Source organism: Aspergillus foveolatus (genome assembly GCF_047715535.1).
Source record: "Aspergillus foveolatus strain CBS 279.81 unplaced genomic scaffold BDW70scaffold_77, whole genome shotgun sequence".
Taxonomy (NCBI): Eukaryota; Fungi; Ascomycota; class Eurotiomycetes; order Eurotiales; family Aspergillaceae; genus Aspergillus; species Aspergillus foveolatus.
In genome coordinates, this window is record NW_027396141.1 from 75,244 (window position 1) to 97,038 (window position 21,795).

The 21,795-nt window shown below is 52.7% G+C and overlaps 8 protein-coding genes across 8 annotated transcripts; 3 read left to right on the forward strand and 5 right to left on the reverse strand.

Annotated features, from left to right (window-relative positions):
• Window positions 1-299: 299 nt before the first annotated feature.
• Window positions 300-2,151, reverse strand: BDW70DRAFT_153513 (aldo/keto reductase; the record flags this gene model as incomplete). The annotated part of the gene is made up of 5 exons (XM_073739655.1): window positions 300-614; window positions 663-833; window positions 891-1,034; window positions 1,094-1,264; window positions 1,321-2,151. 5 exons carry the CDS (start codon window positions 2,149-2,151, stop codon window positions 300-302), a joined length of 1,632 nt encoding a protein of 543 aa, XP_073592057.1.
• A 1,225-nt stretch (window positions 2,152-3,376) lies between these two features.
• BDW70DRAFT_171539 (NAD(P)/FAD-dependent oxidoreductase) lies at window positions 3,377-4,979 on the reverse strand (the record flags this gene model as incomplete). The annotated part of the gene is made up of 2 exons (XM_073743243.1): window positions 3,377-3,784; window positions 3,862-4,979. The coding sequence occupies 2 exons, from the start codon at window positions 4,977-4,979 to the stop codon at window positions 3,523-3,525; spliced, it is 1,380 nt and encodes a 459-aa protein (XP_073592058.1). The 3' UTR covers window positions 3,377-3,522.
• Window positions 4,980-5,821: 842 nt separating this feature from the next.
• BDW70DRAFT_171541 (aromatic ring-hydroxylating oxygenase subunit alpha) lies at window positions 5,822-7,549 on the forward strand (the record flags this gene model as incomplete). Its single annotated transcript, XM_073743244.1, has 2 exons — window positions 5,822-6,986; window positions 7,081-7,549. The coding sequence occupies exons 1-2, from the start codon at window positions 6,160-6,162 to the stop codon at window positions 7,547-7,549; spliced, it is 1,296 nt and encodes a 431-aa protein (XP_073592059.1). The 5' UTR covers window positions 5,822-6,159.
• A 477-nt stretch (window positions 7,550-8,026) lies between these two features.
• Window positions 8,027-11,102, forward strand: BDW70DRAFT_171545 (putative C6 transcription factor). The gene is made up of 5 exons (XM_073743245.1): window positions 8,027-8,492; window positions 8,605-8,660; window positions 8,715-9,124; window positions 9,176-10,134; window positions 10,221-11,102. Exons 1-5 carry the CDS (start codon window positions 8,319-8,321, stop codon window positions 10,755-10,757), a joined length of 2,136 nt encoding a protein of 711 aa, XP_073592060.1. The 5' UTR covers window positions 8,027-8,318; the 3' UTR covers window positions 10,758-11,102.
• Window positions 11,103-12,364: 1,262 nt separating this feature from the next.
• On the forward strand, window positions 12,365-14,965 carry BDW70DRAFT_163730 (GcvT family protein; the record flags this gene model as incomplete). The annotated part of the gene is made up of 1 exon (XM_073741352.1): window positions 12,365-14,965. One exon carries the CDS (start codon window positions 12,365-12,367, stop codon window positions 14,963-14,965), a length of 2,601 nt encoding a protein of 866 aa, XP_073592061.1.
• A 511-nt stretch (window positions 14,966-15,476) lies between these two features.
• On the reverse strand, window positions 15,477-17,603 carry BDW70DRAFT_171548 (glutamyl-tRNA(Gln) amidotransferase, subunit A; the record flags this gene model as incomplete). The annotated part of the gene is made up of 4 exons (XM_073743246.1): window positions 15,477-15,667; window positions 15,730-15,806; window positions 15,882-17,259; window positions 17,312-17,603. 4 exons carry the CDS (start codon window positions 17,601-17,603, stop codon window positions 15,477-15,479), a joined length of 1,938 nt encoding a protein of 645 aa, XP_073592062.1.
• Window positions 17,604-18,846: 1,243 nt separating this feature from the next.
• Window positions 18,847-19,986, reverse strand: BDW70DRAFT_153519 (uncharacterized protein; the record flags this gene model as incomplete). The annotated part of the gene is made up of 2 exons (XM_073739656.1): window positions 18,847-19,761; window positions 19,825-19,986. The coding sequence occupies 2 exons, from the start codon at window positions 19,984-19,986 to the stop codon at window positions 18,847-18,849; spliced, it is 1,077 nt and encodes a 358-aa protein (XP_073592063.1).
• A 532-nt stretch (window positions 19,987-20,518) lies between these two features.
• BDW70DRAFT_114456 (putative short-chain dehydrogenase/oxidoreductase) lies at window positions 20,519-21,599 on the reverse strand. The gene is made up of 2 exons (XM_073734611.1): window positions 21,261-21,599; window positions 20,519-21,215 (listed from the first exon to the last, which is right to left on the reverse strand). Exons 1-2 carry the CDS (start codon window positions 21,450-21,452, stop codon window positions 20,607-20,609), a joined length of 801 nt encoding a protein of 266 aa, XP_073592064.1. The 5' UTR covers window positions 21,453-21,599; the 3' UTR covers window positions 20,519-20,606.
• Between the last annotated feature and the right edge of the window lie 196 nt (window positions 21,600-21,795).

Below are 21,795 nucleotides of genomic sequence, written 5' to 3' on the forward strand. Positions count from 1 at the left end.
TGTTATGGCTATCTGGCATCTTTCAGGTCTTAAATGAACAGGTGCACCAAATGACCAGGTCAACGGCCATCCATGCCTTTTAGTAAATTTCTCTGTTTTGCAATGCTACTCCACGAAAGGACAGAGGAAGTGGTCGCGAGCGTAACTCGCTGTCTCAGGTAGATACCATCAGCGCTGCCTGGTGAAAGAGCTCTCGAGGGCTGAATTGTACCTTTTCTCATTCGACCATGGAGAGAATTTCCATGACTGAAAGTATGATATCAGAAACTTGCTCGACGAGTCGGTCATGGACTATTCTACTACCGATACTCCCCGCCACAGTCTCCCATACTCTCAATCATCGCCTTTCTCTGGCTCCTCTGCAGCACACCCTCAATCATCTCCCTATCCTCCTCGTCCAGACACCACCCCAAACTCTCCAGGTTCTCAGCTGACTGCTCGCTGACACCCATCCTGCATCCCACGATCACCGCGCCGACATACGGGAAATCAAGAACCCACCGCGTGGCGACATTCGAGATGGTCACACTGTGCTTATCTGCGATGACCTTTAAAACGCGCAGCAGTTCTTGGAAAAGCGGCCACCCACCCCATGTACGGATAGAGGCGTAGTACTGCCGCGCAGTTAGCTACGTGTCAGCGGATGAACCGGGGGAGTGTACCTTGCGCTGACTAGGCGTTGTCTTCTCGCTGTAGAGATCCGGTGGCTCCTGACCAAGCCACTTTTCGGCTAGAAGGCCGCCGCAGAGGGTTCCGTAAGTCAGGAGTTTGATGTTGTGCTCTGAGCAGAGTTCTGCCATTTTGATGGTTGGGCGAGAGTCTATCAGAGAAAACTGGTCGTTGTCAGCCGCGCCTGCTTCGATAGAAGTATACTCAGTATCGGTACGGACTTGAACCTGGTTGCTGACGATCTTGACGCCGCTCTCGATAACTCGTTGCATATGCTCTGTGTCAAAGTTGCAGAGGCCGAGGAACTGGACCCGTGGGTCCTGCTGGAGATATTGTAGGGCCGTGATATACTGGTCGTATTCGTACTACTCTTGTCGGTTAGTCCGTCTAGTCTAACCTGTGAGGGAGAAAAGAAAGATCCCACAAACTGCCAATGAAACTGCAAGAGATTGATCTTATCTGTGTTCAGTCTTCGACACCGTTCACTAACGTTTGCTCGCACGGCCTCCTCAGAGAGAGTCATCGGGTGGAACACACAGTATTTCGTCGCTGCGAACATCGAGTCGGCGTATGCACTCGACGAACGAAATCGGCCCTGAAGTGTCAGGAAACAAGAACAGATAGGAGTCTGGGCTGAAGCTGGCATCTTACGAATATGATCTCCGCATCGCCGTAGTGGTCCGCCATATCGAAAGCCGTGAATCCCCGCGACACATAGCTAGAAAACTGCTCAAGCATCTTTGCACGCGCCGCAGAGCCCCAGGCCGGGCTGGAGAGTTGCCATAGACCCGTGAAAATACGAGGGAGGTGAACGTCGGCGTCGAGTGTGAATGTCTCGGTGATCCGTACAGGGGAGAGCTCGGATGGAATGGGATGGGGGGTGGCGGATTGCGAAAGAGATGAAGGGTCGAGCAGTTGAGTCGTCGCTTCCAGGCCTCTTTCTAGTGGAAACTGGCCTCCTGGGCCCTCCCATACCTCACGACAGGAGAGAAGGGCTCTTTGAAGGACTTGAAGAGGCTTCGTCTCTTCCACCGTGAGATCCCTCATCCCTGTATGCACGAGCAACGTCTTCTGGATCGCTGTCAGAGCCTGCACGATATCCCCATCCACAGCAGCAATCTCATCCCGGAACGCATCTGCACCAGCAGTGCTGAGAGCCCGAATCCGCTCAACAAGCTCGCACAGTAACGGCAAAGCCTGGTAGCATAGTCCACACCCGACCATACAGCGTATGCGGTTCTGTAAGTGCACGAAGAGCCTCGATGTATCGAGGGTTGCATTCGCGGTCTTGCTGTACTTTGACGTAGTCTCGTCGAGGTAGTTCCGCGTTTGCTCCTCAAAGACTGGAGTTAGCGACGGTTGTCTAGTCAAAAGACTGCGTATTATGCTGCGCAATCCGTCCAGTGGTAGGCTGGCGATGATGGTGTCGGTCATCATATTGACGTGCGCCGTTTTGGCCTTGGTCCTCGTGGTGGGAGTCATGCTGATGGGTTTGGGCGAGTTCGCTATGTGTCGACGTCCAGCTAATGGAGGTTGACCCGTTGAGCCTGACTGGATGGAGGAGACGGATGATGATGGTGATGGATGGTGGATGGTACTAGCTTCTGACGCCAGCACCGTCGTTACTAGTAGATGCGCTTCAATCATACCGATTCGTGATTCGCTGGCCCTCCAATTCCATCTCACTCCGTCTCCAACTGCAACTCCAAATTCTCCAACTCACCTTCGGTAGCACCAGAAGATCCAGCTTTTTGTTCTTACTGGTTCTGGGACATGCAAAGAGCGCCAGAGTTGCGAGGTCGGCGAGCCACTTCCAAGCCACCCCGTAGCTGGCTTGTTACCGACCCACGCTGTATTGGTAGCCTTCAAGACGCCGCCCAGTACTCATTAAAGAAGCTAGCAAGAAAGGGCGCTATAGCAATTCAGAACCGCTGGCGCTGCCGAACATGTACGCTGAAGGAAGGTTGCGAGTCTTCTCTCACGAGAAATATAGTATTCATCATAGACAGTTTTCCTGACCCTGTTCTTTCACGGCCATAGCCCGAGTCTGCATACTTGAGACCAAGGGTCGTTCAACAAGGAAAAAAACGGTTATTGCTGGTTAAGCGTGGTGGAAAGATAGGCTTAGTAGACTTGTTTACACCGTCTCCTTGCGATGCTGGACCAGCTCATCCATACACGGCAGAGGATGACCTCAACAGGCCAAGTTAGACCGCAGACAATGCCTGTCCCATTGCTTTATCGAATTGCAATGCCATTAACCATGGTTATAGGATCCAGTTGTACCATAATAAGGAAATTGGCCGTTTAAGCCGTCATAACATGAACCAGGCCTGAGAAGGCTATAGCAAGTCGAAGAAATCGACAGCTGTTGCATCAAGATTAGTATGCCCAGGACGCTAAGCTAAGCCTAATATTTTAGGACCTGACATTCTAAGGCTACGGACTGAGAGTAATTCCTGCAGGAGGCCTAGGTGAAAGTACAATGTCCATCCTTCTTTTTTTTTTTTTTTTTTTTTTTTTTTTTTTTTTTTTTTTTTTTTTTTTTTTTTTTTTTTTTTTTTTTTTTTTTTGGCTTCGCTACCCCTCTGAGTTATCGAGATGGACGAAGGGAACCCTCATACATGGTCAGACGAGCAGATGTCAAGACCTGACGAGCTACTTCCGGTGCATTTGACTCATAAACTACACTTTACCGTAGCCAAGGTGGATTCGGAACCTGTAGATTATCTAGTTCTTGCCATCTAGCAGTGTATGGCTGCTTGTGGAGAAGTAGATCCAATATAGGGCGCCTATCCTCAGCCCTTGCAGCCATATACTTTACCCTAAACATAAGGTTGGGAAGCCTGCTCCCTAAATTCTCGCGCTCCTCGTCGCCAATGCATCCGTCAAAGACAACAACTGATCCCGCTCCTTATCGGTAAATTCCCTCCTGTTCGGCCCGCCTCGACTGCCATCACCTCCGTTGCGGCTGTTACTCCCGGTGAAGAGCTTCTCGCGGGGCTGATCGCGGTACTCGGTGTGGAACCGCCATTTCTGTGTCAGTTCGGGGGAGAGGGTGTGCTGGAACGCGGACGCGATGTATTTCCCGATCACAGGGAGGAACTTGAAGGCACTGTAAAGGCGAATGTTAGCTATCATTCTTTACCTTTAATGTTCGGCGTGCAAGACAAGACAACTGGGATGACATACTGTCCCGTCCCGCCAGTGGCGATGAACAAATTCTTATACTCAGGGTGATAGTCGAAGATGAAATCCCCTGTCGGCGTCTCGTTGTACCAGCAAAGACAAGTCTTTTCAAAGCCCCTCTTCGCAATCTCGGGGAGGATCTCCATCAGTCCGGCCTGCAGTCTCTCCATTCCCTCCTGCGGGATGAAGTTTGCGCGCGCGGGAATCGCCCGGCCGGGAGGTGATGAGACCGATTTGTTTGCTGACTGAGTCGAGAGCGTATACCCGAAGCTGTGGCACGCTACCTTCAGATAGCCTGTCTTCTCGTGCGGCGGGAAACTGAAGAAGCCAGTCGATAGGTTGAAGATGATGGGGAGGTCCTTGAGTGCTTCTACCTCCTGTGGTGTCAGACGGACGAACCCGACAATCTGCGCCGTCGCGACCATCGAGTTCCACGAGGGAATGAGATTCGCTGTCCAGGCACCCGTCGCGAGGATGAACCTGTCGCCGGTGATTCTCCCGCCATCAATGGTGCGGACGGCCGTGATGGAGCTGCTACCATTGCCGTCCTTCCCCTTCCCATGCTCCAACCACGAGACATGCCCGTGAGGCCCGGTGACAAAAGCCACCCCGGCCTCGATACAGCGATCACGTAGCCCGGTCATGGCGACGCCGGCGTCCGCCCACCCGGCCGCATTGTTGTAGAAGCCCTCAAAGTCCTCTCCTATGGGATGGCCCGCCACGGCCGGAAAGCGCTCCTTCAGCGCATCGACATGCTTCAGATCATGCCACTCGAGGCCCAGATCATCGAGAATCGCCTTTGTCTTGCGGATGAAATCGGACCCGCCGGCGAGTCCGCCCTTCTTCTGCGCCGTCCATACACACGGGCCCTGGTGGAAAGAGTCTGCGTATTCAGGTGTGTTCCAGAGATCGTATGCTTCCTTGCCCAGCTGCGCGTACACTTTGTCGCCGTAGTCGAAGCGGATTACGCGCGAGATATCATTGCTCGACCCGTCTGGGACGGGAGGCATGTTCCGGTCTAAGACTGTGACATTGGTGAACCCGTTCTGGGCGAGGTCGAGGGCTGTCGAGAGACCGAAGACGCCAGCGCCGATGATGACGATGCGTTCAGATTTGTCCATCTCGTTTGTCGTAGATCCTGGCTCTGGAAGTATGAGCTGAAGCCATATTTGCTCTTTTTCTCAAGCTTGACCACAGTTGGAGCTATAGCTACAGCTGTGGCTGGCCGACTGTTCCCCGCATCCTGCACGGCTCGTGAACCGTCTCGACCGGCTTGGCGCAGATAAGGTCAGTTAGCGATTCCGGGGATGGATTATACATGGTTGGAATGGCTGCGCATGCTGAAAATAGACTTGGAGATAGCGTGGCACCTACTGGACTGAGTCGCTTTTTCCGCGGTGTTGTGGAAGATTGGCGAGGGTCACTCAGGGCTTCAGGACAACCTGAACAACCTGAACAACCCTTGATAACGGTAGATGCCCCATTCTTTTTTGTTTTTATTATCTATTTCTTTTTATTTAATTTTGTTTTTTTTATATATATTTATATACACATATATATAGATTATTCCAGTTTAATTCTATTTATACCCTGCTTGGCCAGTAAGGTTATCGTGCCCTTTAATTAGCTCTCTACGCATATGTATTTGCCATGAATGGAGATTCGACAGTATTTATAGCTAGAGTGAAAAATAACTGTCTAATAGACTGGGAATCTGCACACTGACAGAAAGATTGACTGGTTACTTCAGGTGAATGAGGTAGTCACGCATACCATAGAGTATACGAGAGAAAACAGGAACCTGGGTTTGTGAATCGGGATTGCGCGTAACAAGTCATTGAGTACCACGATAAACAACAGATAATCACATGAGCACATGTCTTTCTTGTTTGTCACTGCCAGCGTTGCTGCAGACCAGATCGGGAGAGATTAGGAAGTGAACCGTGAGCCGGTCCGTCATCGCCACGGACACGGTGGACCGGGTATCAAACAAGACGGCTCCTGCCAGCGAGCTCTGGGAACTGAGACGGAGTTGAGGTATTCCGATTGATAGCCGTTCGGTGGCGTCCGGAGTTCTGACCGTCGGACAGGAAGCGTGGTTGACTATCGTCAACATGACTTGGTAGTTCTCAGCGAAGAGTCCGTGGTAGATATCTATATAGAGGGCTCCAAATCCACCAAAACGTCAAGACAGCAACAACAGCAACAGAAAAGACCACAGCAACAATAACAACAATAAAAGCTTAACAGCTTCTGAATCAAGACCCGTTTGCCTTGATCTCATTCCAACAGACAAGGATAATGTCCTCACTACTCAACTACCTCGGACTGCGCGAGTCCTCCAGCAGCTCGCCCTCGTCGACGACGAACGCAACCCGCGCCCTGCCAGCCTCGTGGTACACGTCGCAGGAGATGTTCGAGCTCGAGCGGCGCGCCATCTTCTCACGCAAATGGCTCATGACCACACACAAGCTCCGTCTCCCCAACGCGGGCGACTGGCTCCGCTACGAGGTGGCCGGCTTCCAGTTCGTGCTCGTCCGCGACCGCCAGGGCCAGATCAACGCCTTCCACAACATCTGCCGCCACCGGGCGTTCCCCGTGGTCACCGAGGACCAGGGCTCGTCGCGCATCTTCGCGTGCAAGTACCACGGCTGGAGCTACGGGCTGAACGGCAAGCTCGCCAAGGCACCGGGATACCAGGACCTTGACGGGTTCGACAAGAGCAAGAACGGTCTGCTGCCGATCCACGTGCACATCGACCGCTACGGATTCATCTGGGTGAACCTGGATGCGAAGGAGAAGCCCGAGATCGCGTGGGAGGACGACTTCAACGGGATCGACCAGCAGCCGCGCATGGACTATATCAACTGGGACGACTACGTGTTCGACCACACCTGGGAGCAAGGCGGCGACTTCAACTGGAAGATCCTGGCGGATAACTACAACGAGTGCTACCACTGCGCGACGACGCACCCGGACATCCCCGCCGTCGCGGACTTGTCGACCTACTCGGTCGACACCAAGGACGGCAGTATCATCCACGACGCGCACTCGAAGCCCGATCAGGTTGCCGCGGGTCTGCAGGTTGCGGCAACGTACTACTTCCCGAACGCCAGTATGAATGTGACGTACGTTCCAACCCCTTCCCACCCTTCCCAACCAAGAAGAAAAAAAGCCTATAGATCCGTTGATCCGCTGAGTACTGACGCTTTCATCGTATAGTCCCAATTTCTTCTTCACGCAGCGTTTCGTGCCCATCTCGCCGACGAAGACGTCCATGAAGTACGAAGTCTACCGGAACAAGAACGCCTCCGACGCCGACTTCGATCTCGTCAACCAGATGTATAAGCGCATCATGTCTGAGGACAAGTACCTGTGCGCGTACGCACAGAAGAACCTCAATGCAGGCGTCTTTGTGAACGGCGAGCTGCACCCGACGATGGAGAAGGGGCCGTTGTATTTCCAGAAGGTCGTGCGCGATCTGGTCGTTGAGCACTTTGAGCGCGAGGAGAAGGAGAAGAACGAGATCTGGCCCGCTCGGCAGATCTTGCCCAAGGAGAGCGACGTTAGTGAGAAGGACATGCAGTTCTGCTCGAGCCTGAGCTGCCAGTCGGGAGCGAATGCGAAGGAGGGGGCTGGGGGATGCTGTTCGGGGCTGGGCGCTCAGCCGGCGGCTGCTGTTGCCTGGTAGGAATCTTTCTTCTCTTCTCTTCTCTTCTCTTTCCTCTTCGTCTTCGTCTTCCTCCTCCTTTTCTTTTCTTTTCTTTTCTTTTTTTTTTTTTTCCCTTATTTTTTTTTTTTTTTTTTTTTTTTTTTTTTTTTTGATGCTTTTCATGGTTGGGATACAATTTGCGATGTCTCGATGATCATTCACATATAGGATAGTTCTACCAATTAGATTTGTGATAATCGTATCTTCGATTTCCATATCTTCAGTATTCATATCAGAAATGTATCTGAAATTCCTGTATTTCCGATAAACCCTTGTACTACCCAACCACACAGATCCTCTGGATTGACAGAACCTTATCATCAGTGGTTCCGCTTCCTGATTGGTGGGGCCATAGAGAAGCCTATCAGAGAGCACATGACCGTCTCGAGCTGTTCCTGATCGGGCCAGTAGGTCCCGACCCCGCATGGAACTTGGCCACTGCAAGCTCGGTCTGAGGAAGCCGTACAGCGAGGTCTCTCTGCAGTCTCTGGAAGGCCAATGCGTGCGGAGTTCTTGCTAGTGGTAGTGCCGGTGCCGTCATGTTGATGTTTCCCTCCCCTCTTCCCCTTCCCTTCCTCATCGTCCTCTCTTATTGCACCATCGCGTTCTAGCGCCTCAAGCATCTCTAGTTGCGGATCACCCGCTGTTTCTGTCTTCGTCTCTGTCTCTATCCAAGCCGCCTTTCTACCGCGTTTCCCTGAGGATCCTCCCCTGACCCGTCTTGGTATCTGGTCTCGAACGATACTGGATGATGCCGCCTGAAGGCAGCGGGACACGACGCCGCCTCCGCTCCAACCACGCCTGCATCAACTGTAGACGAAAGAAGACTCGCTGTCCAGGCGAGAAGCCGGCCTGTTCGTGCTGTGTTCGGTTGAATCAGCAGTGTTCGTATGCTGCAGTGGGGGGATCAAGTGGACCTGATGTAAGTCTTCCGGCAGGTCTATAAAAATAATAAAAGAAAAGAAAAAGAAAGAAAAGAAAAGAAAAGAAAAAGAAGAAAACGGAAGGAGAGAGAGAGACTAACCTTGCGGCAGAAGGACCGACTCGCTGAGCTGGAAGAAAAGGTCAATCAGATACTGCGAGGCGCTGCGTATGACACCCTGCAGTGACACCAAGTGATGATGCTGACGTCTTGGTACTAAAGGCAGCACGAGCAACCTACTATTGAAGAGGCACCCGACTTCGCAAGCACCACACATGGAGATGTCGGGTATATGCAAGACAATGCGTATTCCTCCATCTTCGGGCTCGACGGCGCGAGCCCGCAGGCTTCATCGCTGGCCGTTGCAAAGGCCATCGACCTGTACCTTGAGTGCTGCCATCGCCAGCCGGTCTGGTGTCTGAACATCAAAGAGCTGGGCAATATCGAATCTCACCCTGAAGAACTCATCTGTAGTATCCTGGCACTGACAAGCCGCTTCACCCGAGATGCCGCGCAGGGCCAGCGCTATGCCGACAGCGCAAAGAGCCTGATTATGCTTCGGATTGCGAATGGGACGGTGGAGTTGGCTACAATAGAGAGTCTCTGTCTGCTTGCGTACTCTGCGTTTATCGGTAAGTCTCTTATAGCAGCTCTATTCTGAAAAAAAAAAAAAAGAAAGAAAGAAAGGATCGAAAAAAAGGGAACAAGGTTGACAAGACAGACAGATGGCAACCTCGAACTCGGCCGCTTCCACCTGGGCATGGGCTTCCAGCTCTGCCGGGCCGCCATGCTCGACACCGAGGCCGCGTACACGAACCAGCAGGACCGGTACGCGGAGCAGAAGAAGCGTCTCTTCTGGAGTTTGCAACTCCTCGAACAATCCTACGGCCGCCAGACCGGCCTCCTTAGCATCCCCACGTCCAAATGGCGGCCGCCCTACTTGTCCTCCTGCGACCCTCGAGCGTCCGACAACGACAGTATGCCTCGACCGCCCCCGATCCCCCGAGACACTGTTGGCTGCGCATCCCCGGATGACACCGGGATCTGGAGCATGAGCATCCACTTCGGCTGGGTATGGAGTAAAGTGCGCGCGTACGTATCGCACTGCTCGAGCAACCGTGTGACGGAGCCCTGGCGGCACGAATCCATGTACGCGATCGTGCTGTCGGACCTCAACGAGATCGAAAACAGCACCCCGTTGTGCCACCGCTACGACCACGTGCAGTTCTATCGACGGACCGCGGAGGAGCTTGCAGTAAATAAGAGCTACTGGGTTCCTTGGGTCAAGCTGCAGTTCATGTACCACGCCATCTTGACGGTCCTCAACCATCCGTTCTTGTATATCATGGCCTCACAGCATAACCCGAACCTCGCGATTCCGAACAGTTTCTGGCGTCGGTCGTCTGAGCTGGTCCTCCTCCATGCAACGTGGATTGTGAGGCTCATTGACATGGTCTCTGAGAAGAATGTCCGACTCACAGATCCGTTCTTCGCGCATGTGGCGGGCATTGCGGCAACGGTGCAGCTTTACTATTGCTGTGCCGATGACCCGAGATTGAAGTATAAGTCTCGAGCGGATTTCGCCAAATGTAGTGACTTTTTGCGCGGATTTACAGGCTTTTCAAGGGCTTGTGAGGTGTTGGTATGTTCCCCTTACTAGTCTGCTCCTGATTCTGAGAAGTAGGGGATTCCTATCCTTAAAGAAGGAGCTGCTAATGATACGTGCAGAGCCAAAAACTCGACGCACTAACGCGCATCGCCTCGGGCACCGAAATCCTCGATCTGGACGACTGGGTTCCGTCTAAAATCCACCTGAATATTCCCTTAATGTGGGACATCCTGCAGTTCAACGTATCTACTGACTCCGAAACCGAAGGACGAGGCCTCCTCCACCCCTCGTTAGCACCAACACCCATGCTCCCTGGTCCCAACGACATCTCAAATCTCGACATCATTGTCACTGCCTCACCGGAAGTTAGTGTCAACACGGCGGACGGCGGCCAGGCTGTGCCCATGCCGCTTTATCGGAGTCCGACGACGGCAACGGCCGAGAGTCTGCGGAATACGTCGCTTCGTGATCGGGACCGCGACCGCGAGAGGGACCCGCTTGTTGCGCCTGTCGATAGTCTCATGCTGAATACGCCGTGGTTGTGGGCGGACTCGAGCCAGTTTTCAGGGAATATGGACGAGGTTGAGTATCACGATTCGATGCCCGTGGTTGGGGATGTGGAGGGGTCCGCGTGGTGGAATTTGGGAAATCTATAGATCCGGCCGAGTTCAGCATGAGCAAGCGTATCATACAGGTTACTTGGCGTTGGTTGTCTTCTGACTTGATCCTCGAATAGTGGTCACAAACAAGACTGCAACTGTTTGGTTGCTTCCCAAGACGCTCCCAGTTCTATCTTAACGGAGTCTTTTGTCGACATTCTTCAGAACGCCAGACCCGAACAACATCCTCATGCGGCCCTTTCTGCCACCAGAACGAAGAACGATCATACCATTCAGCCATCCAAGCGGCCATCACACCGAGACTGAGTTGCCGAGCACCAGACGTCGCAGTTCAAACCCAGAGCGCCATACCCAATGCACTCTTTTCCTGCCCCAACGCAGCCTCGAGAAAACCAGTGTTGACGATATCTAGGGATGAAACTTGAATGCCATGCGTGCAGTCAGACTGCCCAAGGCCCATTAACGAAGCGAACACATCAGTCGGCCCCTCCTATGGACCAACTGGCCCACGTGCTGTCAGTAAAAGTACGCCTTTCCGTCGTATGCCAAACCCAGAGCATCCGATGCCCTGAAAGCCCTGGCCCATGCGCAGCCTTAACATTATGGCCTACTTTCAAAAAGAAGAAAAGTAAATACCCATTAGCACGGCCGCTTTCGCTAATGGGGTTCTCCAAGTGGCTGGGATCGCTGACGGCTCCGTGATTTGGATGGCCAGCAAGCTGGAGATCAATTCACGCCATGCCTTCAACAACATATAACCTCCCAGGTCATAGTGTCACCTACATATACAATTCATCATTCCGATGCGGTCTTCCAAGTGCGAAGGCGGGACTATGCGTATTGCTAACCTTGGAGCAGCGCTGCTGACATTGGACCCCAGCTAACTAACCAGCTTGCTGTCTCGAGTCCGCACGCTTGTGATGTATACCTGGACGTCTCTTAGTCGGCACAGATATCATGGTACTAGGGCCAGATAAAGAGATGATAATCCCGGGTCTGCCGTGCTCACTGGTCCATCTCCTGCTTGTGAGTCCTCCGATCCAGAATTTCAACCTGAGAAGCAACGGGTATGCGCCCGTCAATCCAGACTTAGACCATAATCCATATCCACTTTCAAATAGCTGTCCTTAGAAAGTAACCGTGGTATGCTCTAAGGCCGTAGACATGTCCCTCAAAGCTAGTAACCAGAGATAGGAAATTGTACGCTTTGGATTATACCCATCCATTCCATTTCCACGCCGGGGCACCAAAGCATAATGAGTCACGAATGGTATTGCCTTTTTTTTTTTTTCAAAAACAAAATAAAAAAAAAAAAATTATTCCCTATATGGAAAGCTGGAACAGACTTCCAGGAAAGTGTAGATATGATCCAGTCTAGACCCTGCTATGCCATGGCACGGTGCGGGGGGATCGGTTCGGTTCCGCTCTCCGCGCCTTATCGCCAACCAGCCCAGCCAGCTGAAGCCCTACAGGAGCTGCAGCACTGTAGTCGGCTCGGAAACGGTGTCCGTATGTAGCCGTTGGAGACACACGGTCGCGGAACCGAAGTGAAGCAAACAGCTCTCATCAGGGCAGGATAGGTATAGCTACGGTACTGCTGCTGCTCAGCAGAGAGAAGGATCGAATCCACTATGCAAATGACAATGACATCTCCCACTCCTCAACAACGCATCATCATAATCGGCGCCGGCATCGTCGGCGCCAACCTCACCGACGAGCTCCTGGCTCAAGGATGGCCTGCGGCCAACATCACAGTGCTCGAACAAGGCCCGCTCTCCCTGCCGGGCGGCTCGACTTCACACGCTCCAGGGCTCGTCTTCCAGACGAGCCCGTCCAAGACAATGACGCGGTTCGCACAGTACACCGTCCAAAAGTTACAGCGGATTGAGAAAGACGGGCAGAACTGCTTCAATCAGCTGGGTGGTTTGGAGGTCGCGACGACGCCAGAACGAGTGGCGGAGCTGAAGCGAAAGCATGGGTATGCTGTCTCGTGGGGCGTCGACGCCCGTCTTATTGATGGAGACGAGTGTCGAAGGCTTTACCCGCTTCTTAGCAAGGAGAGCGATGTTGTGCTCGGGGGTCTGCATATCAAGACTGACGGGCTGGCGCTTGCGGCGCGCGCGACGGGGATTCTGATTGAGAGGACCAGAGAGGCTGGCGTGAAGTATCGGGAGCACACCGCCGTCACGGGGATCCTTCAGGAGAACGGCATAGTCAAGGGGGTGAGGACGAGCAGTGGGGAAGACTTGCACGGCGACATTGTCGTTTCGTGCGCGGGCTTCTGGGGCGTCGAGATTGGGAGGATGGCTGGGGTTGAGATCCCCTTGCTGCCGCTGGCACATCAGTACGCAAAGACTAGTCCTATCGGTGAACTGAGCAACCGTGATGCGAACAGCCGGATGAACGGGCTCAATGCGACTCTGCCTATCCTGAGACATCAAGACCAGGACCTGTATTACCGCGAGCACGGCGACCGAGTTGGGATCGGGTACTACGGACACAAGCCTATGCCTGTCGACGCGGGGGCTCTCGGTGCGACGCCCAGCCATGTTGACGAGAAGAATATGCCCTCAAGACTCGAGTTCACAAGTGAGGACTTTGCGCCGGCATGGGAGGCGACAAAGAAACTTCTCCCTGCGCTGCGAAACGCACAGGTTGACGACGGGTTCAATGGGGTCTTCTCATTTACGCCAGACGGCGGGCCCCTAGTCGGCCAGGCGCCTAATCTCGACGGCTTCTTTGTGGCAGAGGCCGTCTGGGTAACGCACTCGGCCGGCGTGGCGAGGGCTATGGCGGAGATTCTCACCAGAGGGTGGTCGAGCGTTGATGTTTCGGAGTGTGAGCTATCACGGTTTGAGCGCGTCCAGCTGAACAGGTCGTACGTCGACGAGACATCGCAGCAAAACTTCGTCGAGATCTACGATATCGTCCATCCACTGCAGCCGAGGGAGTCGCCCAGGAATTTGCGAGTTAGTCCGTTCTACTCGCAGCAGGTGCAGCTCGGCGCTGTCTTCATGGAACTAGGGGGGTGGGAACGGCCCTTTTGGTACCGGGCGAACGCGCATCTTCTGCAGTCTCTGCCCGAACACTGGAGGCCAGCCGAGAGAGACGCCTGGTCGGCCAGGTTCTATTCGCCCATCGCGGCCGTCGAGGCGTGGAAGACGCGCAACGCGGTTGCCATGTACGATATGTCCTCGTTCCATCGGTTCATTGTCTCGGGGCCTGGAGCCGTCGGTCTCCTGCAGGGCCTTGCCACTGTCGATGTGGACGTACGGCCTGGGACGATCGTGTATGCCCTGCTCCTGAACGAGAACGGGGGAATATACAGCGACGTCTTCGTGACCAGACTCGGCAGCTTTACCTACCAGATCGGCGCCAACACAACAACAGACCTGGCATATCTAGCTCGAAGGGCACGGTACCAGACGCAGCAATCCCCAGCAGACTGGGTCCACGTCGAAGACGTGACAGGCGGCACATGCGCCATCGGTCTCTGGGGCCCACGCGCAGCCGACGTCCTACACTCATTGCCTCTCCCTAGAGAGACAGACATCTCGAACAAATCACTCCCCTACATGTGTGCCAAAGCCGCCACTATCGCAAGCGTCCCCGTCACGCTGTTCAGAAAGTCCTACGTCGGCGAATACGGCTGGGAAATCCAGACTTCTGCTGAGCACGGCGCACGCCTGTGGGAGGCGATCTTCAACGCAGGCAAAAGGCATGGCCTCATCGCCGCTGGTCGGGCGGCATTCAACGCCCTCCGTATCGAGAAGGGCTATCGCACGTATGGAGTTGATATGACCACCGAGCATGATCCGTACGAGGCCGGGCTAGGATTTGCCATTGCCTACTTGAAGCTGGAGGGCACGAGTAAGAAAGCGGAATTTGTCGGGAAGGCTGCGTTGCGAGCTCGCGGCAAGAAAGCCCTAACCCATCGTCTGACATGTCTGACGGTTGATGATGGAATGGCCATGGTCATGGGCAAGGAGCCGGTCTATCTTAGCGGGAATGCGGTAGGGTATGTCACGAGTGCGGCTTTCGGGTATACGATCAGGAAGCCGGTGGTCTATGCCTGGATGCCTGCTGGGCTGAATGAAGGGGTGGGAGTTGAGATTGGGTATTTTGGAAAGAAAATCAAGGCCACTGTTGTTGGGGAACCGGTGGTTGATCCGGAGGGGAAGAGACTGGCTGGTCCGGCTGAGGAAGAGAATAAGATGAAGAGTCCGCTTAGGTCACTCCTATAGGATTTGAGGGCATATCGGCGTCTTTTTAGTGGTTCATAAGCAGTGTCATTACTCAGTATTCTTGTTCAGCGGAATATTAGCCTTGTTTTTGTTTCCCAAATGCTCGCTATACCTTTGCCTACCTTACAAGATGCAACATCAGCTTCCAGTGATGCTTTTAGGATTTATCTAGACAGGAGGCATACATTGACTTCTGGACCTATCTTGCAGGAGCGTTCCACCAGGATATGTAGTAAATCAGTAGAACAATCGTTGCAGGAGAGCCCAATTCGACATAGCAAAGTTCCTACGATACAACGCAGGAGAGAGTAAAGAGGTCTACGGCATAGAGACTTCATTAAGTACTGATCATTCATTTATATATGAACTAAATCTAGGCTATGGCCGGACTGGGCTATCGACCAAAGCAACCAGAGGACGGCAAAGATGTTAATGCATCTATAGTTCACAACATACATCATCACAGAGCCCTAGTACAACACTTAATCAATCCAGCCTGTCCAGAATACAATTAGTAATAAATCGTCTCATCCCCATACATCGTCGACCCCGCCACTGGCTCCTTCACGATCCCCTTTTCCACCAGCTCATTGACAAGATTAAACACCATGAGATCGCAGCCATGCGGGGCAATAATGTCCACGGCGACGGGGAGGTACTCCTCTCGCATAGTGATAGTAGAGTTGTACCGGGCTTGGCCGACTATATTACACAGTTAGTTGTTGCCAGTGTCTTGGTGGAAGGCAGAGGGTCGAGGGACGTGCCTGGGACTACCATATCCGGAACACCAGCCATATTAGATATCCGGGATGCAGAGAAGCCCAGTGGGATTCCGGGGATGCTGTTCACATTAGCATTGGCACCATAGCCAGTTGGTTTCCTCGGGAAAGTTAAATATTAGGTAGGGTGCACGTACTCCCGATATACATTCCTATATGTAGGCGTTGCAGCAGTGCCCACATATAGGACCAGACTATCTGCACAGGTCTCCTCGTCAAATACCTGGACGGTGCTGTTCCACCAGGACTTAAAGGTTTCCTTATTATTAATCTCGACCTCGAGCTGCTCATCCGCGTAGCCGAGACCCCAGTTCCAGCGGCTTAGCGGGACAGGGTCGATAAATGGACGGCGCCCGTCTTTGGCGGCTGCATAGTCTTCATAGAGTTTTGCACCAAGGAGAGGGAATTGCTGCTTTGTGATTAGGATGGCGTAGGTCAGGTTCAGGAGAGAGGCGAGGGTCGTGTCTGACGAGACCGTGGGTGGTTTTGTCTGCTCCCAGAGGCGATCGTTGTCCAGTGGCGAAACTGTAGCGTTTCCAAGGAACCTCGAGAGTTCATGCAAAAAGGAGAGGAGGACCCTGTTCGCTTCGGTAGATGGCTCTGTTGGAAAGTCGATCGTTTTAATAGACTTAGGGTATTTGGTGTATGATTTCAGGCCGGAGGGAGCGTAGAGAACTTCCGAGGCTGTTTTCCAGAGTTTTGCATCCCTGGTCAAAAAGCCGGCGGTATCGAGGAGAGGAGACATGGGCATGACGTTGTCGAGCGAGACAAGGTCGAATGATGGTCTGTTTCCAAAACATCCGTTCACCTGGCTTGGGTTGCGGATTGAGCCGCCCGTGTCGCTGCCAACGGCGAGATCTAGCCAGGGGTATGCGCCAATTCCCGAACCCGGGCCAGAGGAGGAGGAGCTGGGGTCCTGGTATCCGTCTCCGCGGGCGTTGAAGGGGGAGTGGTAGTCGACCCAGTCGGCTGTTGCAGTCTCCCCGTTTGCAAACTGGCTTGTCTTCATTTTGCCCACAACCACTGCACCTGCGTCGATAAGAGACTGGATTGCCGGACCGGTCGTGTTGGCAACCGGGTAGAGATCATAGTACGCGCGGTTCCCGCAGCCAGTCTTTACGCCTCTGATGTCGTAGATGTCTTTCACTCCCAGACGGACACCGGCAAGCGGCTTTTCCGGTGTCTTCGTGTAGTACAGGCGAGATGGCACGCCAATCGTCAGTGAGTCGTAGCCTTGCAGACTGGCGGGGAGGACATCGTAGGTATTGTTCCCTGTGGCGATCAAGCCCTGTGTGAAGGAACCCATGACGTCTGAGTAGAGGAGGTAGGCTTCGTAGACGTTGCCCGTGACCGGATCCAGGAAGTAGGGGCCTGGCGCTATGTCTCTCGTGCTGTTGACGGAGGTCTGGTGATTGTATGGGGCAGCATGGCCAAAGAATCGGGTCGGCCATGATGAAGGTAACGTGACATCCAGGACTGGACTTTTATGGCTGCCATTGTATGTGACGTAGACGTCTGCTGCGGTCAGCTATCGTGGCCTTTATGGCTGCAGGAAAGGTAAACGTACTCTCCAGAAAGCCAGTGATAAAAACGTCATCTGTTCTTTCGTAGATATCTACCAATTCCTTGACGGCGGCGATGCTCAGGTTTCTGGCATCGCTCCTGAAGACCGTCAGCGGTACCAGACCACCTTCCTGGCCCGACCATTTTCCTCTCAGTGAGAGGGTTGTGACAATATTCGGAGGCACATAGTACGTATTACTGCCCACCGCAACCGTCTGGCCTTTGACGACGGCTGCCCCGGCAGTACTGGCTAGCAGCGAGAATGCCGTCGCCCAGCTGAAGTAACCAGGAACCATGTCTCTTCTTCACCTTTGGATCCTTTCCCGCGTGGCTGTGACTGTACCTGCATGATGTATGTGCGGAACAGCCCGGTTAAATGGACAAGGCATAGGCAGAGATGAGAGATAAGAATGGGGGCTGAAATACACCTAGCGGGCAAGGACTTACACTTTTATTTGTTGCTGACTTAGAAAATGTGGGGGGTTGGAGCTCATTGGAGTTCCCAGGCTACTTGGAGTAGATAGGACCAGCTCTTATCTAATTTACCGGATATTTACGAGATAACAATCCTGAATGTTATCAGAATCTGGGAATTTGATACGAGTTAGGCCAAGCAGTCTTGAGTAGAGATGGCCACTAGAGCAGTCGAAGTAATTGTGCCCTACTGCATGTGTAGATACCGCGACCTGAAAGACAATGGACTCTTCATTTTTATGATAAATGGGATATCGCCTGTTGGGCAGCCGGGAGTACGCGATGAGAGCCATTTGGGAGCTATTGAATATGATTTTCTCCATGTTGCTTCGCCTGTCTTCTGAGTAAAAATACTTCACCTGTACTCCTTAGCCCTTGTGAACAACAATCACTGGTCAGCATAGCATGCTAGATATGACGAATTTAAGATACAATAGTGCACTAAACATCATGGACCAGCGAATCTATTTTCCAAGCTCCGCACATAAACTATGCGTATGAATACATCATGTGTTTTCAACTATATCCAGATCCCAACTCCGGTACTAATACCACCCTGGTCGAGAGCGGCGACTATTGATCCCCTTAAGAACGCACGGCTGAACCGTCCTCATCCGCCATATGAGAATGAACCAGCCCTGGCTCATGTCATAAGCCCCCAGCCGGGCGAATACACGGCCAGGCCAGTTATGTGCACGTTTGCACGGCTATTGCATCTTAATATATGCAGTGAAGTCTATAGAAATAGCATAGAGCTTGACAAAACCAACCTGCTTCTTGGATATGTGACCGCATAAGCGAGCAGGATCCTCCGCATTGTGGCCACAAGGTAACAGCCATCCGCCGAGAGCCAGGTAAACCCACATAAACTTGGATGGGAAAATGCATGGCATGCTATTTTGGTTGAAATATGCGCGAGCCGCAGGGATTCCTGATACGTCAACGGGACACCGAATGGTGCCATCCAGAGTTTCAATAACATAGGGTCGGTCGATTAAGATCGAAGGAAGGAGTGCAGCAAATTCTGAACAACCCACAGAGACAGCACCGTAGGGAGCTGTCGAATCACGGGTCGTTTGTAATTTGAATACTCTGACTTGATCCAGCGACAGGCGTTGACGGATATGCAACCTCTTCAATGGCCTTTCCCCTACAAGCAGCAAGAATCAATCCGCCGAATGGCGACACCCCATGTACGAGCCCACTCTCCAGCATCCCGGAGTACTGGTGAAGGGAGACAATCGAGTCAGCTGGGTCACCCTCTGCATCCGTCCACGAATCGGCACTAGCATCCCAGAGCGCGGTACGCATGTCGAACGGCAGGGAATCAATGAATGGAGTGCGGACAGAATAATTCCGCTTTTTGAGCGAGTATACGCCCCGGAGTACGAACGCAACGATGATCGTGCGCCGCACGCTCTCGGCAAACAACCATGCGCGCCGCGGACTTAGCGTACTTGGTAATTGCGTTGGAGCTTGCTGGTATAACCTCTGGCCGAGACTGAGGAGCATTACACTGATCGCTTCTGAGTAGGGAGCATCGGGACCCTCGGTAGCGATGAGCATGCACTGGGCTAGCAGCAGAGCTTGTGCCGAGGCGAGTGCCTCCTCAAAGCTAGCGGCGCAGCGGACTTGTCTGTAGAGATACATCGTCTTCTGCCGTAACAGCGTCAGGAACGTTGTCGTACTATAGAGTCGCGGGTACAGTTGACAAACGGCGTACATGTCCCGGATCGGCGCCGGTGGGAGAGCGCCGGAGCGTGAACCACGGGGCCAAAGATCGGAGTGGATGAAGTGCGTTTTCATATTCTGCGTGAATTCCAGTGGCATTGTGGACACGCCTTCTACAAGCAGGGCAATGATACTCTGCCCGTAGCGCTTGGGGATTTCCATAGCCAGAGGATAATGGATGGTAGAGGTAATAAGTGGAGCAGCAGCAGCAGCAGCTGCTGCTGCTGCTGCCGCAGTAGTAGTCGTTGTCTTTTGTGGCAAATGGTCTAGGCGTTTTTTGAGTGCTGGTCGGACAGAAGGTATAGATATCACCGCGTCATTTCCCGTAAGAGGGACGTTGGCATATTCGCAACTTATGCCCCGAGCCAGACATCTGCTACATTGTGGCCAGCGCTGGTCACAACGTCGCTTGCCGCGCGCACACGCTTGACATACCCTTCGAAGTGTCTGTGGCTTGTAATCGGAATGTGCCATATGTCTGTGGCCCTGGTCTTTCAGAATGACTTGCTCGTTAGTGACTGTTGTCAGTGGATGAGGACTCCAGCTACCATGGCCGGATGATGTTTTCCCTGCGAGATCGGCGATATTTGTCAGCCGCGTGGGGATCCACTTGGGTTGCGGAGACTAAGCTAGATGCGGACTAGACTGTGGGCTCATTCGGGTAGATCTATGTATAGTCAAAAGCCACATAAGGAGTGGCAGAAATTTCAGCTTCAAGGCTTGCAACCCAGGTGGTAGACGGCGTGGATAAAGTTTTTCTAAACTATGATGTATCTATAATTTTGATTTTTTTCCAGAATTTTCAAAAGTTGCGGGAAACCTATGCCGAGCATTGGAACAATTTAAAGTGTACTCCTGGTAGTATGCAGCAGGGGGGAGGTTCTAGTGCTTATTAGTATAAAAGAGTAATGGCCCGAGCCTGACTGAATATACAGAGTACATGTCGAGTAGGCAGCTAGCAAATCATCTCAAGCCCACCACCATAAAAGGCACAAGGTAAAAAAGAGGTTGGGAGAGGTGGGAAAGGAAAAAAAAGAAGGAAAAGAGAAGAGGGAAAGAATATCTTCGCATTTTTCTCAAGACGCCACTACTCTCTACCTCAGGAATTGCTTAATTAACCCAGTCAACATCTTCGTCATCTCCTTATACAGCCCCTGCCGCTTAAACTCGAACGCCTCAAAGATTTCCTGCGCTGACCCGACAGCAATCTGCTCCTCACCGTTCTGTAGCCTTGTCCACACCTCATCTGTAAAATCATCCAGCGGCATCCCAATTAGATGTCCGTCCTTGAGATCAGGCTGGTGCTTCGTGTCATGAAGCTCTGTCTGCACAGCAGGCGGGTAGATCTCTACCACTCGTATATCTCCCGGACTATCCTGCAGCTGCGTGCGGAGAGCGAGAATGAAGTGGTGCAGCGCAGCTTTGGAAGCCCCGTAGTTCGGACACCGCATCATTGGAACGAGGGCCATCTGTGAAGTTGTAAAAATGAGTGACGTCTGCTTTTTCTGGGCCTGTAGGTGGGGGATGAAGGCTTTGCTGAGGTATACGGCGGACGTGTAGTTTGTGACCAGCTCCTGGTCGAAAATCGAGAGATCGACAGTGTCGGGCTTGGAGAAGTCAAAGGGGCGCTGGATGCCCGAATTGACGAAGATGCAGTCGATGTCAGGGTCCTCGACGAGGACTTCAGAGGCGAATTCGGGAATCTTGAGCTGTTAGCTAGTCCTTGTCCATTGCATGCGTCTACTTACTTTGTCCAGTTTTGTCACATCAACGACCTTGCTTTTGACCTTATCGCTGCCATGTTGGCGAACAAACTCCTGCAGGTTCTCTTCTCGGCGGCCGGATATCACGACAGGTATGCCCTTCTCAACCAATCTGGTTGCAAGAGCCCGGCCGATTCCAGAGGTAGCGCCGACAATGAGGACTTTGTTGAAGGCCATGATGATACGAAGTTAGGACACAGAATTTGAGAAGAGCGATGTGGATTGATAAACGGAGAGCACATTCCTGCCTTTTATATCTGCAGATCTTTAATATTTGAAAGGCTTAACAAAGCAGAATCTTCGGAAATGTGTCCCATCTCATCGGTCGTGAGCGTGTATGATTAACAATCTCAAGAATCCAAATTCTGAGATATTCCAAGCACCTACCTCGAGACTATGGGGTTTTTGGTTGCGGAGTCTAGACCTAATTGGGCCCTGTGGCGCCCCATACCCTAACTGGCTGGTTCATGTTATAGGATTGGAAAAGCCACAGCCTATTGAATAGTACGTTCCCACGAAA

Coding starts and splice junctions, on each gene's coding strand:
- BDW70DRAFT_171545 (XM_073743245.1), top strand. CDS start 8,319: ATGATGCCGCCTGAAGGCAGCGGGACACGACGCCGCCTCCGCTCCAAC. Junction 8,493..8,604: donor GGGGATCAAGTGGACCTGAT/GTAAGTCTTCCG, acceptor ACCTTGCGGCAG/AAGGACCGACTCGCTGAGCT. Junction 9,125..9,175: donor TGCGTACTCTGCGTTTATCG/GTAAGTCTCTTA, acceptor AAAGAAAGAAAG/AAAGGATCGAAAAAAAGGGA.
- BDW70DRAFT_114456 (XM_073734611.1), bottom strand. CDS start 21,452: ATGGCCTTCAACAAAGTCCTCATTGTCGGCGCTACCTCTGGAATCGGC. Junction 21,216..21,260: donor ATGTGACAAAACTGGACAAA/GTAAGTAGACGC, acceptor TAACAGCTCAAG/ATTCCCGAATTCGCCTCTGA.